The sequence below is a fragment of the Phlebotomus argentipes genome, unplaced genomic scaffold, assembly GCF_947086385.1.
Source record: "Phlebotomus argentipes unplaced genomic scaffold, Phlebotomus argentipes genome assembly contig_15, whole genome shotgun sequence".
Lineage (NCBI taxonomy): Eukaryota > Metazoa > Arthropoda > Insecta > Diptera > Psychodidae > Phlebotomus > Phlebotomus argentipes.
In genome coordinates this window covers 9,484,247-9,498,318 of record NW_026776181.1, presented here as the reverse complement: position 1 = coordinate 9,498,318, position 14,072 = coordinate 9,484,247, and the positions used below count along the sequence as shown (strand labels likewise).

General features: G+C 46.3%; 5 protein-coding genes across 5 annotated transcripts; 1 reads left to right on the top strand and 4 right to left on the bottom strand.

The window, feature by feature from the left end:
- Positions 1-1,060: 1,060 nt before the first annotated feature.
- On the bottom strand, positions 1,061-6,238 carry LOC132263205 (enolase-phosphatase E1). Its single transcript, XM_059762858.1, has 4 exons — positions 6,033-6,238; positions 3,351-3,649; positions 2,830-3,262; positions 1,061-2,638 (listed from the first exon to the last, which is right to left on the bottom strand). Exons 1-4 carry the CDS (start codon positions 6,114-6,116, stop codon positions 1,781-1,783), a joined length of 1,674 nt encoding a protein of 557 aa, XP_059618841.1. The 5' UTR covers positions 6,117-6,238; the 3' UTR covers positions 1,061-1,780.
- A 148-nt stretch (positions 6,239-6,386) lies between these two features.
- LOC132262996 (single-stranded DNA-binding protein, mitochondrial) lies at positions 6,387-7,149 on the bottom strand. Its single transcript, XM_059762528.1, has 4 exons — positions 7,022-7,149; positions 6,860-6,947; positions 6,672-6,780; positions 6,387-6,615 (listed from the first exon to the last, which is right to left on the bottom strand). Exons 1-4 carry the CDS (start codon positions 7,040-7,042, stop codon positions 6,393-6,395), a joined length of 441 nt encoding a protein of 146 aa, XP_059618511.1. The 5' UTR covers positions 7,043-7,149; the 3' UTR covers positions 6,387-6,392.
- A 32-nt stretch (positions 7,150-7,181) lies between these two features.
- LOC132262995 (XK-related protein 6) lies at positions 7,182-8,696 on the top strand. The gene is made up of 3 exons (XM_059762527.1): positions 7,182-7,563; positions 7,633-7,716; positions 7,779-8,696. Exons 1-3 carry the CDS (start codon positions 7,292-7,294, stop codon positions 8,629-8,631), a joined length of 1,209 nt encoding a protein of 402 aa, XP_059618510.1. The 5' UTR covers positions 7,182-7,291; the 3' UTR covers positions 8,632-8,696.
- Positions 8,671-9,268, bottom strand: LOC132262998 (protein POLR1D-like). Its single transcript, XM_059762529.1, has 2 exons — positions 9,100-9,268; positions 8,671-9,043 (listed from the first exon to the last, which is right to left on the bottom strand). The coding sequence occupies exons 1-2, from the start codon at positions 9,165-9,167 to the stop codon at positions 8,695-8,697; spliced, it is 417 nt and encodes a 138-aa protein (XP_059618512.1). The 5' UTR covers positions 9,168-9,268; the 3' UTR covers positions 8,671-8,694.
- A 64-nt stretch (positions 9,269-9,332) lies between these two features.
- On the bottom strand, positions 9,333-13,986 carry LOC132262993 (phosphoribosylformylglycinamidine synthase). The gene is made up of 3 exons (XM_059762525.1): positions 13,911-13,986; positions 13,432-13,549; positions 9,333-13,372 (listed from the first exon to the last, which is right to left on the bottom strand). The coding sequence occupies exons 2-3, from the start codon at positions 13,507-13,509 to the stop codon at positions 9,422-9,424; spliced, it is 4,029 nt and encodes a 1,342-aa protein (XP_059618508.1). The 5' UTR covers positions 13,510-13,549; positions 13,911-13,986; the 3' UTR covers positions 9,333-9,421.
- Positions 13,987-14,072: the final 86 nt, after the last annotated feature.

The following is a 14,072-nucleotide window of genomic DNA, read 5'->3' as shown; positions in this document are numbered from 1 at the left end:
AGACAAGAAAAAGTCACAAAAAATTAGTATGTGTATAAATTTATGAAGAAAAAAAATGCTAATAAAATTTGATGTTCAATAAATATGTACAATCAAGAGTAAAGAAGAAATCTTAAGAATTAACTTTTAAAAGTAAAGAAGAAAACCATTGTTTCAGGATGATGTGAAAAAAGAAACATTAAAAACACTGTAATTGGATGAAAATTTGAAGAAAACAGAAAGCAATGTTTGACTTTTATGTTACTTTTGCAAAATAAAGAGAAATAATTGTTAAATTGAGAAATGCCGTTGTTTTTTTCTTCTGTCTGCTGGGAAAGCGTTGCTGACATGCATCGTCATCTGTGGCCTATCGAAGGAATCACACTGCCGCTCTGATGCCATCTATTGAGCAATTGCGGAAACTGAGCAGGTCCAATCTTGTTCTTCGCCGTGGAATTGAAAATATATAGATTGACTTTATTTATCATTTATTTTATACTGTCATATTTAAATATTTTAATCATAATATAAAATGGTATAGCAAGAACCATAAAGCAACTTTATCGCGAAAAGAAACCATTTCATAATCAATTTATATTCCCTTTTTCTCGCTTTACTCAAAATCTCGGAATGTCTTTCTCTTAACTATGCATTGTTATCCTCAGAATGCCCTACGAAATCTACTTTCAATGAATGTAATTTTCTTTACTTTAAAAAAAAACATATGATTATATTTATAAAAAATTCTGGATCGTTGAAGAAATATTTGAAAATTAAGTACTAGTACAAAAAAATGAAGAATCCTTACAATCTACTTACACTTAATATTCTTTTTGAGTTATTAATTAGTTTTCAAAAATTTTCTTCTTTGCTATATCGTATGTTTTCTCTTTTTTATTTGGTGTTCAATTTAGTATTATTTTTTAGAGGATTTACTCACATTCAGTCTGATGTACAGTGACTGGAGCAAATATTACAACTATCATACTTCTTTCCATGACTATTGGCAGTTTTCTTTTATGTTCACCCGCATTCTCTACTCCATTTACATTTGAAACAATAAATATTGAAAAATCATTCGCAGTCTTTATGCAATGGCCAAACATGAAGAGGTTGTCTTTATCTTATAAAATAAATTCATGTTTCTTATTGAGCTAATATTCATGCCAGTCACTGTAGTCTTTATATAATTATTACAAAAAAGGGCCAAAAAATCAGTCAAAAGTCATTCTTACGTTCAATATCTCTTTTTATAGCTATTTTTTTCTCTTTAAATACTACAGAATTTTCGTCTTCGAATATGTTTTTCTTCTTATATCATCTTGTTTCTTTTTTTTCTTCATTTTTCAGAGATGGTCATGGAAACAGTCGAGAAATATTTTTCGTATTTATCTTATAACCTTCTCAACACTTAGCAAATAAAATCCTTACAATATATTTATATTCTGAATAAAATGATACAAGATTAAATTTCTCTGAGATTCTCTCTAATATCCAAAATAAATTTTATGCCTTTTTCGCAAGAATTTAACGTGTGTCAAATATGGAAAACAGATTCTAAATTTCTTACACAAAACAAAAATGATACTACATTAAACATTTATCACTCTTATCCTTATCAAGTTCGTCTTCTTAAATACTGCTTTTTGTGAATTCAATATCATTCTAACTAAAAGACATGAAACAGTTTGTGAAAGTTAACACAAGAACATTGAATAAAAAAAAACTACTAATTATAGAGAAATATGTTTTGAAGAGTTGCGTTACGTGCGTGGAAAATATCGTCTATTTCGGCAGGCATTTACGATTCTGCTGCCTCCACGGGCTGAGCCACGGGGGACTTCACCATCGGCTCAACGCATTTCTTCACAATGACCTCGCTGCTCGTCGCCTGATCACTTGCGCCGGACGCTGGCGATGCTGTCGAGTCCGCTGTCACCTCCGCCGTTGCCGCGACCACACTATCGGCATTTTCATTGTGGCCATTCTTCACCTCATCTTTGCCATTCTCGGCCTTCTCCTCAGCCACCTCTGCGGCTTTGTTGCCGCCATTCACCTCCTCGGCGGGCGCGGCGTCCACAGCGTCACCATTTGTGCTCTCTACCACTTTTTCTGTCTCCACCACTTTCTCCTTCTTCTCCTCTTCGACAGGAGTCTCCTTCTTTTCCTCCTCAGCTGCCACCTCCTCGACCTTCTCGCCTTCGACACTCTTGCCATTCACTACCTCTTCTTCTTTCTTCTTCTCTTCGGCAGGAGCTTCTTCTGTGGTGGGTGCAGCTGCAGGCTCTTTCACCTCTGCCACTACAGCCGCAACGGACTCGACCTCAGCAGCCACAGTCGTTCCCTTCCCGTCCACTTCCATCTGCTCAGCCTCCTCCTTCTTCTCCTCAACCTTGGCAGCCTCCTCAGCATCCTCCACTTTATCCTTCACTTCCTCACTCTCGTCCGTCTCCATCTTCTCCTCCTTATCCTCAGCTTTCGACTCAGTCTCTTTCTCAGTTTTCTCATCATCAGTCCTTTCAATTTCAATTTTATCCACAACGGCAGTGTCACATTTGGGTTCATCGTCAGTCTTCTCGTCACTCACTTGCTCCGGCTTTTCAGCTGCGTCCGCCACGTCCGTCTCCAATTTAGCCACTTTCGCTGGTTTTGTGGTTTCCTGCGGAGGCAAACAAAAAATCTCTTAGTGAAACTCACTTCTAAGATAGCTAATTTCAGTCTCTTCTCCATAGCCTGAGCACACGAGATCACGTTGACTCAAAAGCTATCCCAATTTCTGTAAAAGTAGCATAAATCAAGACAATATTCAACAAGAAATGCTATTTATTTAGATCTCTTCTTGCGTTGTACCTGCTTTGCCTCCTCTTCCGGGATCTTCCTCTTGCCTGTCGTCACTTCTTCCAAAGGGAGAGCCTCAAAGTTGTCAACAACAGCAAATTCCTTCTTCTCCTCATCGGTCAGTGCTGCATTCCCTGGCCTATTCACAATCACAACATTCATTCCAGCTTCTTGAGCTGCTTTGGCCTCCTTCACCACATCAGTGAGGAAGAGAATCTCCCCGGCGACGCATTCCACCTCCTTTGCGATGGCTTCATAGCTCTCCTTATCCTGCTTAGCACCGATCTTCGTGTCGAAGTACCCAGACAAATGGGACATCAGATCGCCCGCCGATGTATTGCCGAAGAGCAGCTTCTGTGCCATGACGCTGCCGCTGGAGTAGATGAAGATCTTGTGGCCAGTCTTGGTCCAGTTCTCGAAAGCCTTGGGCACATCATCATAGACACTGCGAAAGCGAAGCATGTCAATTGTTGCTCAAGCCATTCAAATGTTTACCCGATACTTGAACCTCCGGCATAAATATCAATACTCACTGGCTCTTGATGGATCCATCCTTGTAGCCAGCCTCCCAGATCAATCCCTGCAGCGCTTTCAGGGGCGTCACCTTCCTGTCATTCCCCATAAGCCACTCCACGCTCTTCACCACAGACTCCTGCACTTTGGCTTTGTCCTCATCGTCGCCCAGGACAAGCACAGCACCCTCGGTCTTCTCCTCAGCATCCTTCTCCGCCAGCTTCCGTAGCTCCACCACGGCTTCCTTCACATCATCCCGATCCCAGTTGTCCTGCAGGAACTTCTCCACGTTCTTCAGTGCATAGGGGAAGAGAGTCTCCTGCGTGGTGGAAAAGAATTGCCATTTAGAAAAAGGTCACTTCCTTCGTCATCCGACTGACGAACAGGGAGGAACAATGGGACAATAGGGATTAGTCTTGTAGGGTAAATGTGTTATGGGGAATTCGCTTTTCTACACTCCAACTTCATTTACATCTGACACAGCTTTCTCAACCACTTCTCTTCCGAGTGCGTCTTTCTCTCTTCCTTCCAAAGGTAGCAACAATTTTGCGACTCCATCGAGTCTTTTGTTAAGCTCGTCTGGTCTTGTGCAGTTCTTGAATATCAATAAAATGTTGCTTTTCAATGCACTCAATCTGCAAACTTGTGTGTTATTTTTACATATCCTAAAAGGTGAGAATAACTGGCAGCAATATTTGATGGTTATAAGGTTCATTTGCACTCATGTTTGTTAAGTAAGAATTCCTATCAGAGCGGTAATTCAATGAAAATCTCATCCACGAGTCGGCTCATTTATTTTAATATGTAATTGAATATCTATCTTGTTACAACGCCAAGGCTTAATGCTATGGGGAAAAGCCACATGTTATTTGATCCACAAAGAATAGCTTAAAAATTACATACAGACTTTGAAATTCCATCTTCTTCAAATGTCCTAAATTTTTCACATCAGAAATGCTCTTAATTGTTCGGAAATATTTAATTTGTCGAACAGAATCCGGCAAGCCTAGAATTTGTATCCAGGAAATTTGAGCTCTTCACCTTGATGACATAATTGAGATTAATTTGCCAAATTGCTTTCCTGTTTCCCATTTTAAAGTTCCGCTGTTCTAGCCAAGAAAGGGTAGTTCTGCGTGGCTGTGTTTACAAATAGCAGATAAGTACGTCTCTTGTGTATAACCTCGTCTGCCTAACATAATGAAATGCAAATAAGTGTTCTTCATCCACTGTTTCTCCAGATGCTTGCAAGCGTCCGCAGAGTTCCTGAATTTCATCAAGTCAGACGGCAAATGCCAGTGCTGAAAACAAGGCCTCCGAGGCGTAGACTGCAAATATTTTGGTGTGTGAGCAGAGGTCAAGAACCCCCAACCAGTGAATTTGTGTGGCTCTCCCAAGGAATGCCCCTCATTTTGCCATCGCCTTGAGCCTATTTTTCCACACACAATCATCTCTCTCTCTTCCCAATCCGCCCCGCGACGACCCTGAAAGGGTGGCACAATCCAGAATCACGCCGCAAAGCGAGAGCCCAGAAGACACTGACTTTGGCAAAAAGACGAACCTCTTTTGGCCAATGGCTTTCGCTCAGCTCCTCGGAGAAGCTTTTCAGCACACGAGTTTGAGGCATGAAGAAAAAAACGCGGGGGACGTTTTGCTATTTCTCCTCTCCATCTTCTTCTCTCGCACCATTTTCGCTGCAATTGCCGTGTGTGTCTTCTGACAGTGTTCCTTTTTTTCTCCTTTGTCATAAATGAAAATGAAGCGAATGAGCTCAGGAATATGGGTTTTATTTATATCTCGGCTAGAAACTGGTTTTTTCGCAATATTTATTCGCCAACAAAGATGCACCCAAAGAAGAATGGTGAATAACGAAGAGCGGAGTGTCGGGAAAAAAGAGAAGGAAACGCGAATACGAATTTCTTGACCCAGCAACACTCCGGAATCCCGCACCAGCGAAACCTTGGGCAGCTATCGGAGCTTTTGTTTTCCTCCCCACAACACAGTGGTTGACCGGAGAAAACCGCAGAATCCATCTTTATCGCGCATTGCTGAATTTTCCTGTCACTGCCACTGCGTGTGACTCCGAGGCACTTTCTCTCCTCGCCCCACTCGCCCGAGCTGACACAAGGAAGCGGCGCCCGCTCGTCAGTGTCCCTGACCTGTCCCACCAGCGGATACCTTATTGCCACCCCAGGAGACGTGTCACACGACGCCACTTTCTCCATTTTCGCGACTTTTCCCCCTTCCCAGCATCCCGGCGACGCAGCCCGGCAGCCCAGGCAGACGCCGCGGGGGGCGCCGAGATCAGCACACGGAGGCATTCTCTGCGGACAGCCGACACAGTGAGGAGGCGCAAGGGCGGTGCGGATAGAGATGAATGCGAAAATTTTCCACGAAACGCCAGACACGAAATAGACAAAAAGTTCGACCATTTTGGATTGGGAAGTTCCACTCTTGAACGCCCAAGTTGAGACTCGCGCTTTTCATCCTCAATTTTCCCCGCATTTTCCACTGATAGTACGTCCGTGGATCGCGGAAAAAGCACCCCCGGTGCAACTACGGCGTGCAGAAATGCTTTTTCACACGCATTCAGTCAGGGAATGTGTGAAAAATGCCATAAATGCGAGGAATGCCGGTCGCATGGCTCACTTTTTTCATCGCCCTTCGGGACAGTCACAATGGGAGACGGAAAATGCTGCACTTACTTTTACGAAGTCAATGGACGAGGTGGTGCCCTCGATGTCACACAGGAGTACCTTTGAACTGAGCACGCTTCTATTGAGTTCCATTTTACAGTGGAAAATCAGAGATTTTTGACTTTCGGACGCACTTTTTCTCACTCTTTTCTCACGAGAAAATATCTTCCTCCGCCGCACAAGTTCTTCACTCTATTTCTAGCACCTTGTCCACACACCAGTTGGCACCACTGCGGATTTTCGCACGACCACTTTTCTAGCATTCTAGGCGCCACTCGTACAAATTTCGACCACTCGAAGCCAGAGTAAAACATAAAGGATTTTAATAGGAAAAATGCAAGACTTTATTGTACATGACTCTGCTTATATCTACTTTCCTGACTGATTGATGAAGATCACATCGTCCGCGATGATACTGGTGCTGATGCGCTGCTTCCCCTCCTGGTCTGTTATCTCGCCATAGTTGATCTTTCCCTGCACCAGCGCTCTCTGCCCACGACGGAGGTAGTTCATCACGGATTCCCTGAGTTGTGGCTTGAAGACGACCACTCTGTGCCAGTCTGTCTTCTGAGTCCAGTCTCCAGATTCGTTTCTGCAATAAGAATCATATGAGATCTTGCGAAAATATGGTTAATTTAGGGGAATTACTTGTAGCCTACGTGAGTGGCCAGAGAGAATGTAACGACAGGATGCTCCTCATTTCCTCTCAACTGAGGCTCGACTCCCACACGACCCAAGAGCGTAACATTGTTCACAGCTGCAAAAGGACAAAAGAAACCCTTGTTATTCCTGAAATATCTATCAGTGGAGTGTTTCAGAACAAGAAATAGACTTACTTTTCTCGAAATTCTGTTGCTTTTCATTGCTGAACAAGCGACATCCTGCAATTTGGCTGATTCGTCCCTTGCTTAGGGTCCTCCAGACCTAGAGACATAACCTCTATTAACAAACATTGCTCTTACAAATGAATCCAGCCAATTTTCTCATGCAGATTTTACCTGAGATTGAAGAGTAAACATTCCTGATGATTCTACAATGATAATAAATCACCGAAAGCGCGTAAAGTCAGAAAAATAAAGCGAAGTGCGTAATTCAACAATTCCCTCTCAGCACGGCTTCGACGAAAGTGCGGAACAAAGCGAAACGTCAGAAAGAGTGACGTAACAATCAGTTCGCGAAAAACGCGCCTCTTCTTGCATTTCTTTTTACCCCTTTTCACCCTTTTTAGTTAATTTCCCAGTGCAATTGCTTCCCCAAACGCCTCGGATATGAATGAATTTGACGCTTCCTATGTGTCTTCTCGCTTCCCCCTCAAGATTCCTCCGGATATCCGAGATGACTCAGCGACAGAGAGAGAAAAGGTCCATCCATGCGATATTTTATACAATTGCATCTCGATTATTATGCGGGTGGTGTCTTTTGGCGTCACAATTTACGTCTCCATCCAGTATTATCAGCGGGGCAACTCTAATTACATGATCTACACACTAGCCTGCTGGATAATCCCGTGGTTTCTGACCCTCTTCATCAGTTGCGAAGTGTATGAGCCTTAAAACGTGTTTCCGGAAGTGAAATTCCTCACTAAATCATTTCTTGTTTGTCTCTACAGGAGGGCCAAGGATGAATCTCTACACAGGACACGAAAAGACTGCTGTTCCAACGCTGTTTGGAGTGTTTTTCTCAACATTTTACGGTCAGTTTGCTACTCTGTAATTTGGAGGTCAAGAAAATGGAAGAAAATATTTCTATTTTTAGCTACTGGGAAACGACTGTTTACTCTCTGAAATACTATCTGGCTACTGAGAGGAACCAGAAGGAGAGAGCAACGAGATACTACAGGAACCTGGTGCAGGCCGAGAGCGATGAGACTTTCTTGCGCTTGTTCGACTGCTTCCTTGAGGCTGCGCCTCAGAAAGTCCTCCAAATTGCCATTTACCTCTCAGGCGAGGAGGCTCTGACGCCGTGGCAGGGATGTCTCCTCGTCAGTTGCATCTTCAGCATGGCCTACACGCTGAGTTCTCACCAAAAGTGCCTGAGATTGGCCACACCGACAAAGAAGCACATCAAATTCATCGGCCAAGTCTTCCACATCATCTGGAATCTCTCCATGTCAGTGGCAAGGATCCTGGCAATCGCCCTCCTTGCCAGCATTGGACCTCTCTGGACACTGCTCTGTTGCATCATCCATGTCCTCCTCTTTGGACTGTACATCTTCGTCTCTGATCGCAGGAATCTCAATCTGTGCAACTACAACTTCTTCACCAAATTTCTCCTCTCACTTACCATCGGAACGATCTTCCTTTTCCACCTGATTTCCGTGAAAGAGGGCCCAACGCGCTACAGATATGTCACTTTCTACTCCATCTGCTTCGTGGAGAACTTGGCCTGTCTAATTACATACTTCTTCTATGCCGACTGGAAGCTGATGCCCATCTACTTATTCTATCTCTTCGTGGGGGCGGTGATTGGGCTGTTTCTCCTGGGCATCACCTTCCAGATCATCTACTACAAGTGCTTTCATCCAAATGTCACTGCCAAAGTTGCCAATCGAGACCCAGTCCCACTCCGCGTAATCACCTTGAGGGACCACAATACTCTGGACAACTAACCTACAAATCTAGGATAGGATTAATCTGCTTTGTGTTACTAATAAAGCAACTGCCTTTTACGCTTATCCGCCCTTTATTTTCTCCGGGGACTCTTTCTCCTTCTTATCAGGCTTCCGGAACTCATGCTTCCGCTCACCAAACTTGCCGGACTTTCTTGTGGTTTTTTCCCTGGATGATCCTTCGCGGTGGGTTTGTTTCTGTCTCCTCTCCAGGCGACTCAATTTATCCGAACTGGCTCTCAGACTTTTCTCCCTCTCCCTGTCGTTGTGGCGGACGGCGGACTTTAGGGTGGATTGAAGAAATCTCTTGTTGGTCTTCTTCAGCGGACACGGTTTCCACCCAGAAGCTCCTATAATTTCCGCTCTTGCTGACGCCTTCACCAGCTCAAGGTTCAACTCTTCAATAGCGAGCCTGAATGAATACAAAGACGATGTGAACATATTCTCAAGTGTATGCAACAAACTCACTTTCTAAGCTCTTCGTCAGTCAATTTTCTCTTCTTTTGGAACATTTTGTGATCCCGAAAGTCAGACATCCTAGCAAAATCTTGGATTTTTCACCAGCCAGACACAAAAATAAACACTTTGTCTACATTCTAGGCTTCCTATTCGATTCTAGCAGTGGCGCTCGTCGAAATCAGCTGATCGAAAGTTTGTAGTTTAAACCCCACATTTCTCCGTTAATACATAACGACACCAAATGTGCTCGAAAATATTTCACAATTTTATTCCAGTAAAAATATATATAAATGCATGCATAGAATATCAAAAAATATATGGCCAAATAAGCTCAATTGGATGAGCACCAGAGGAATGCCTCGTCGAACATCGTCTGCCACGGAGAGTTCTTGTGCTTGAAGTCATGCGGAACGTATGGCCACTGCCACAAAATGCTGCACCTCTCCGGATGAGGCATAAGCGCGAGATGCCTTCCGTCCTCCGACGTAATCCCAGCTACGCCTTCAGTGCTGCCATTGGGATTCATGGGGTAAACTTCCGTAGGCTTGTGATCGTCGTCCACGTAGTGCATAGCGACGCTCTGTCTGCTCTTCAGGCCCTCCAGCACGGCCCTGGTGCGGAAGGAGAAGCGTCCCTCGCCGTGCGCAATCCAGCATCCCATCACGGATCCCCTCATGCGCTTCAGGAGAACAGAATTGGTGTCGTGAGCAATCCTGACTGTCGACCAGCGGCACTCGTAGCGCTCCGAGCGATTGTGGAGAAGAGCCACATCGGGAACGTCAAAAGCACTCTCCTTGGTCTCTCTGGGATTGCCCACCCAGCCGATGAGACTCATGAGCTGGCATCCGTTGCACACACCGAGAGAGAAAGTGTCCTTCCGCCGCCTGAACTGGTCGAATTGGGGTCTTAGGACGTCACTGAAGAGAATCGTGGCGGCCCATCCTTTAGCAGAACCCAGAGTATCGGCATAGCTGAAGCCTCCTGGGAACACTACACCTCTGTAGGCATCCAGAGTGACCTTCTTCGCCAGGAGATCCGTCATGGCAACGTCGTGGACTTCAAACTTGGCCGCATAGAGAGAGGAAATCATCTCCCTGTCACCATTGGTGCCCTCCTCGCGGATCACAGCCACGCGGATGGCAGCAGCAGGTTCTCGTGGGAGGATAACTTCATCCGGATTGTAAGTGCACGAGTACTTCAAGACTTTACGGCGAGAGAGACTCTCAAACTCCTCCTTGGCACACTCCTCGTTCATCTGAAGCTTTTCCAGGGCAAAACTTGTGGCTTCCCATTGCTTAAACAGCTGCAGAAGTTCAACGTCCAGCAGCACTTTGCCTTGGCATTGAATCCTGACGGGCGACTTAATGCCACTGCCCAGGGAAGAACCGATGTGGAAGACTGGAACATCCTCAGAAGCGAACGTTTGGATGACTTCAGTGAAATGCTGACTCTCCACTTCCAGAACCCAGCCGCATTCCTCAGCAAACAATATGGGGATGTAGTTAGAGTGGCTGTGGCCTTTGAAAATGCTCGAGATGTCCACGTTGAGACCGCACATTCCGCCGAAAGCCATCTCCAGGACGCACACGAGCAGACCACCATCGCTCACATCGTGACCAGCGAGAAGTTTTCCCTTCTTGAGAAGTTTCTGGGTAGCCTCGAAGGCCCTCTTCAGCACATCCGCCCGTTGAACGTCTGGACAGTCATCTCCTTGTTGACCCAGCGCCTGCGCTAGGGCGGAGGCTCCCAGGCGGAATTTGTTCTCCACACTGACAAACACCAATTCTCCGCGTCCTCCGCGCGACGGCATCTTCAGATCCGGCGTAACTTTCACACGAATATCCGGACACTGGACATAAGTGGAGATGACGAGAGTTCCTGGAGACTTCACCGTCTCGCCACCAACTCGAGCAGCCATCGAGAGTGAGTCCTTTCCACCGTCAACAGCGATATTGAGCTCCTTCATGAAGGAACACATCGCTTGGCACGCTTCATAGAGCTTCAGGCCTTCGCCAGGCAGCTTAGCTGCCCACATCCAGTTGCCTGAGCACTTGACGTCGGCCAGCTCGGAGATTCCCACAAACACGAGATTCGAGAGAGCCTCGGCCACTGACATCCTGGCACCCGCCTGAGGTGAAATCAATCCCTTAATCGGCTGCGTGCCGATAGACGTGGCGATGCCCTCGTGGCCAAAATACGACACCGCCGTGACGGCAAAGTCAGCCAAAGGAGTGTGCAGAGATCCAACGCACTGCTGCTGAGCGATCAGGCCAGTCACGCATCTGTCCACTTTGTTCGTGAGGAATCTCTTGCTGCCCACCGCCATAATCCCCAAGACTGTCTTCAGAGTTTTCTCCAAATTGATCTCCGGCACCTGAAGAGGTGTCAATTTCCTGGGCAGACGATCCAAAGTGAACTCCTTGCGAGGCATCTCGCCGAGAACATCTTTCAGATGGAGATCGAAGGGACGAGCTGTTTCCTTGGGCAGATACTGCCTTTCGAGGTACTTCTCGAAGTTTGCCTCCTCCTCCAGGAGTGTCACATACCCATTTCCTGTCACCACACCCACAAAATTGATGGGACACCTCTCCCTCGAGCAGATGTCTTCCAGAAGTTGCCTATCCTCTTGGCGACAGAGAATGGCATTGTTTTCCTGATACTCCGCACCCCAGAGCTCGAGCGCTGTGATTGTGGGATCTCCCAGTTGGAATTCCTTGGAGAAGATCACAGCTCCTGCATATCCTGGCTCCACCAGCTCCTTCAGCACATTCCCATTGCCGCCAGCGCCCTGATCGTGGATCGCCAAGATGGGATTCTTGGCACCCATCTCAATGCACGCTCTCACAACGCGATTCAGCTTATTCTCCATCTCAGCATCGCCTCGCTGCACAGCATTGAAGTCCAACTCGGCAGCATCACGACCACCTTGAACTTCCACAGAACTAGCAGCGCCGCCTCCGACACCAATGCGATAAACAGGGCCACCCAGCTTCGCCAGGAGATTCCTCTTCTCGGGATTGAACTTGTCTGTGTGCGTGGCATCCATCGTTCCCAATCCGCCGCTGAACATGATGGGCTTCACATATTCGCAGCGCTCGCCAGCACTGTCGCGAATTCCATAGGAAATGGCAAATCCAGAGATCACAGGCTCACCGAACTTGTTGCCATAGTCCGAAGCGCCGTTGCTGGCATCGATGATGATTTTGAGAGGGCTGGAGAATGTCGGTGGGTAGCGCCAGGAGTCATCTTCATACGGAGCCTCGGAGTCTGGAATGTGGAGAGCCCCGACGCAGTATCCGGCCGTCCCGGCAATGGTTAATCCGCCCCTGCCCACGCCCTGAACATCTCTGATTCTACCTCCTGTGCCAGTTGTGGCGCCACTGAAAGGCGCCACGGCGGTCGGCATGTTGTGCGTCTCCGCTGTGAAGATGAGATCCGATTCCATGTTCACGACCTCCACCTTCCCCGGACCGCTAAACTGCGTGGGGCGGAGAGCCTTCTGCTTGAATCCCTTGATGGCACTGCTGTTGTCACTGAACTTAATGGTGTTGTTGGGATTTGTGGTCTCCTGAGTGTCCACAATCAGCTTAATCAGTGACTTGTCCACAAACTCCCCATCGATCTTCATCTTCCCCTTGAAGAACCAATGCCTGGAGTGCTCACTGTTGCTTTGGGCGCAATCGAACAGCTCAACACTGGTGGGATTGCGTTTCAGCACATTGCCAAAGAGATTGCTGTAGTACTGCAAATCCCACTCATCGAAAGCCAATCCCAGTTTTGCGTTCACATCTCTCAGTGCGGCAATTCCCTGCTCCAGCACGGGCACACGATACCAGTTCTCAGGCTTCTTCAGCAACACCTGTTCATAGAAGTCCTCCACCGGGAGATTCTTCTCCGTGTACTGACACTGTGTCATGCGATCGCCCAGCAACTCCACGAAATCAGCCACTTTCTTGTCCACTCCTGCATTCTGGGCCACTATTAGATATCGCATGGAGACTTCAATGCGCTTCACGATCCCCTCGAAGCCCACGCTCTCGCAGATGCTAACGCTGTTGGTGGAATCAGCCGTGGAGAAGTTAAAACGTGGCCCAATTTCGATAAGAACAGAGTTTGAAGTGGGATTCAAGAGAGTTGTCACACCAGTCAATGCATCTTCCTCTTGAGAGTGCTTCAGAAGCCAGCGAAGGATCTTCTCCTGAGTCTCGGACACTTTCACTCCCTTGGCTGTCTCCACGTGGTAGCATTTCTCTAGATGCACATCACAGACGGACTTTTCCACCTAGAAACCAAAGCATTCAGTTAGGAATCAAGAAAGCATCCCACAGTGGAAATTCTTACCTTCTGAAGCCGTTGCAGGAGCGTCTCCTTCTTGGCCACGTCGAGATTCTCTAGCAGGTAGTATCGCACGATTCCCATGACGAAAGTTGATCAGCACAGCGGAAGAGCTCAATTTCAACTGAAATGAGGAGAATTACTGAATGATTGCGAGAGAAATCGGCGCAAACAACGTTAGAGGGTCGCCTTAAGGTTATCAATAGATGCATTTCCAATAACATTTTCTCCCATTCTAACCACCGCACGAGTGTTGCCTCCAAGGGGGTCCTCTCAGGAAGAGGCATTCACTGCCGGAAGAATATTGCTCTAATCAAAAGATATTATACGAGATCTTTTATGACGCAATCTCAAAATCAATTTGTCAACAATGGCTTTCTCGCTGTTCCTGATGGAAAAATCGCAGTGAATGCATGTGCAAATGTTGAATACAGTGCTTAGATACAAGGATAATGTGTAATTTAACAGAAAATAGTGATATTTACCGTGGAAATTGTGAAATTCAGCTGGGAAAACAACACTCTCGTTGCAACAGGTGTTTACACTCCAACCACGTGTGACACTCACAGCGACATCCAGCGGAGAGTGGAGGAAAGATGATTATTCGTCAAAATTCAATAAAAACGACCAATTTTAAGTATATTTAT

What these genes read in the sequence shown, in the direction of transcription:
- LOC132263205 (XM_059762858.1), bottom strand. Translation starts at nt 6,116, where the DNA reads ATGGAACTCAATAGAAGCGTGCTCAGTTCAAAGGTACTCCTGTGTGAC. An exon ending in GATGGATCCATCAAGAGCCA is followed by an intron (nt 3,263 to 3,350) that starts GTGAGTATTGAT and finishes TCGCTTTCGCAG; the next exon opens with TGTCTATGATGATGTGCCCA. An exon ending in CGGAAGAGGAGGCAAAGCAG is followed by an intron (nt 2,639 to 2,829) that starts GTACAACGCAAG and finishes TTGCCTCCGCAG; the next exon opens with GAAACCACAAAACCAGCGAA.
- LOC132262998 (XM_059762529.1), bottom strand. Translation starts at nt 9,167, where the DNA reads ATGTCTGACTTTCGGGATCACAAAATGTTCCAAAAGAAGAGAAAATTG. An exon ending in ACTGACGAAGAGCTTAGAAA is followed by an intron (nt 9,044 to 9,099) that starts GTGAGTTTGTTG and finishes GTATTCATTCAG; the next exon opens with GCTCGCTATTGAAGAGTTGA.
- LOC132262995 (XM_059762527.1), top strand. Translation starts at nt 7,292, where the DNA reads ATGAATGAATTTGACGCTTCCTATGTGTCTTCTCGCTTCCCCCTCAAG. An exon ending in CTCTTCATCAGTTGCGAAGT is followed by an intron (nt 7,564 to 7,632) that starts GTATGAGCCTTA and finishes TTGTCTCTACAG; the next exon opens with GAGGGCCAAGGATGAATCTC. An exon ending in GTTTTTCTCAACATTTTACG is followed by an intron (nt 7,717 to 7,778) that starts GTCAGTTTGCTA and finishes TTCTATTTTTAG; the next exon opens with CTACTGGGAAACGACTGTTT.
- LOC132262996 (XM_059762528.1), bottom strand. Translation starts at nt 7,042, where the DNA reads ATGTTTACTCTTCAATCTCAG. An exon ending in GCAACAGAATTTCGAGAAAA is followed by an intron (nt 6,781 to 6,859) that starts GTAAGTCTATTT and finishes GTCCTTTTGCAG; the next exon opens with CTGTGAACAATGTTACGCTC. An exon ending in GCCACTCACGTAGGCTACAA is followed by an intron (nt 6,616 to 6,671) that starts GTAATTCCCCTA and finishes TTCTTATTGCAG; the next exon opens with AAACGAATCTGGAGACTGGA.
- LOC132262993 (XM_059762525.1), bottom strand. Translation starts at nt 13,509, where the DNA reads ATGGGAATCGTGCGATACTACCTGCTAGAGAATCTCGACGTGGCCAAG. An exon ending in TCCTGCAACGGCTTCAGAAG is followed by an intron (nt 13,373 to 13,431) that starts GTAAGAATTTCC and finishes TTTGGTTTCTAG; the next exon opens with GTGGAAAAGTCCGTCTGTGA.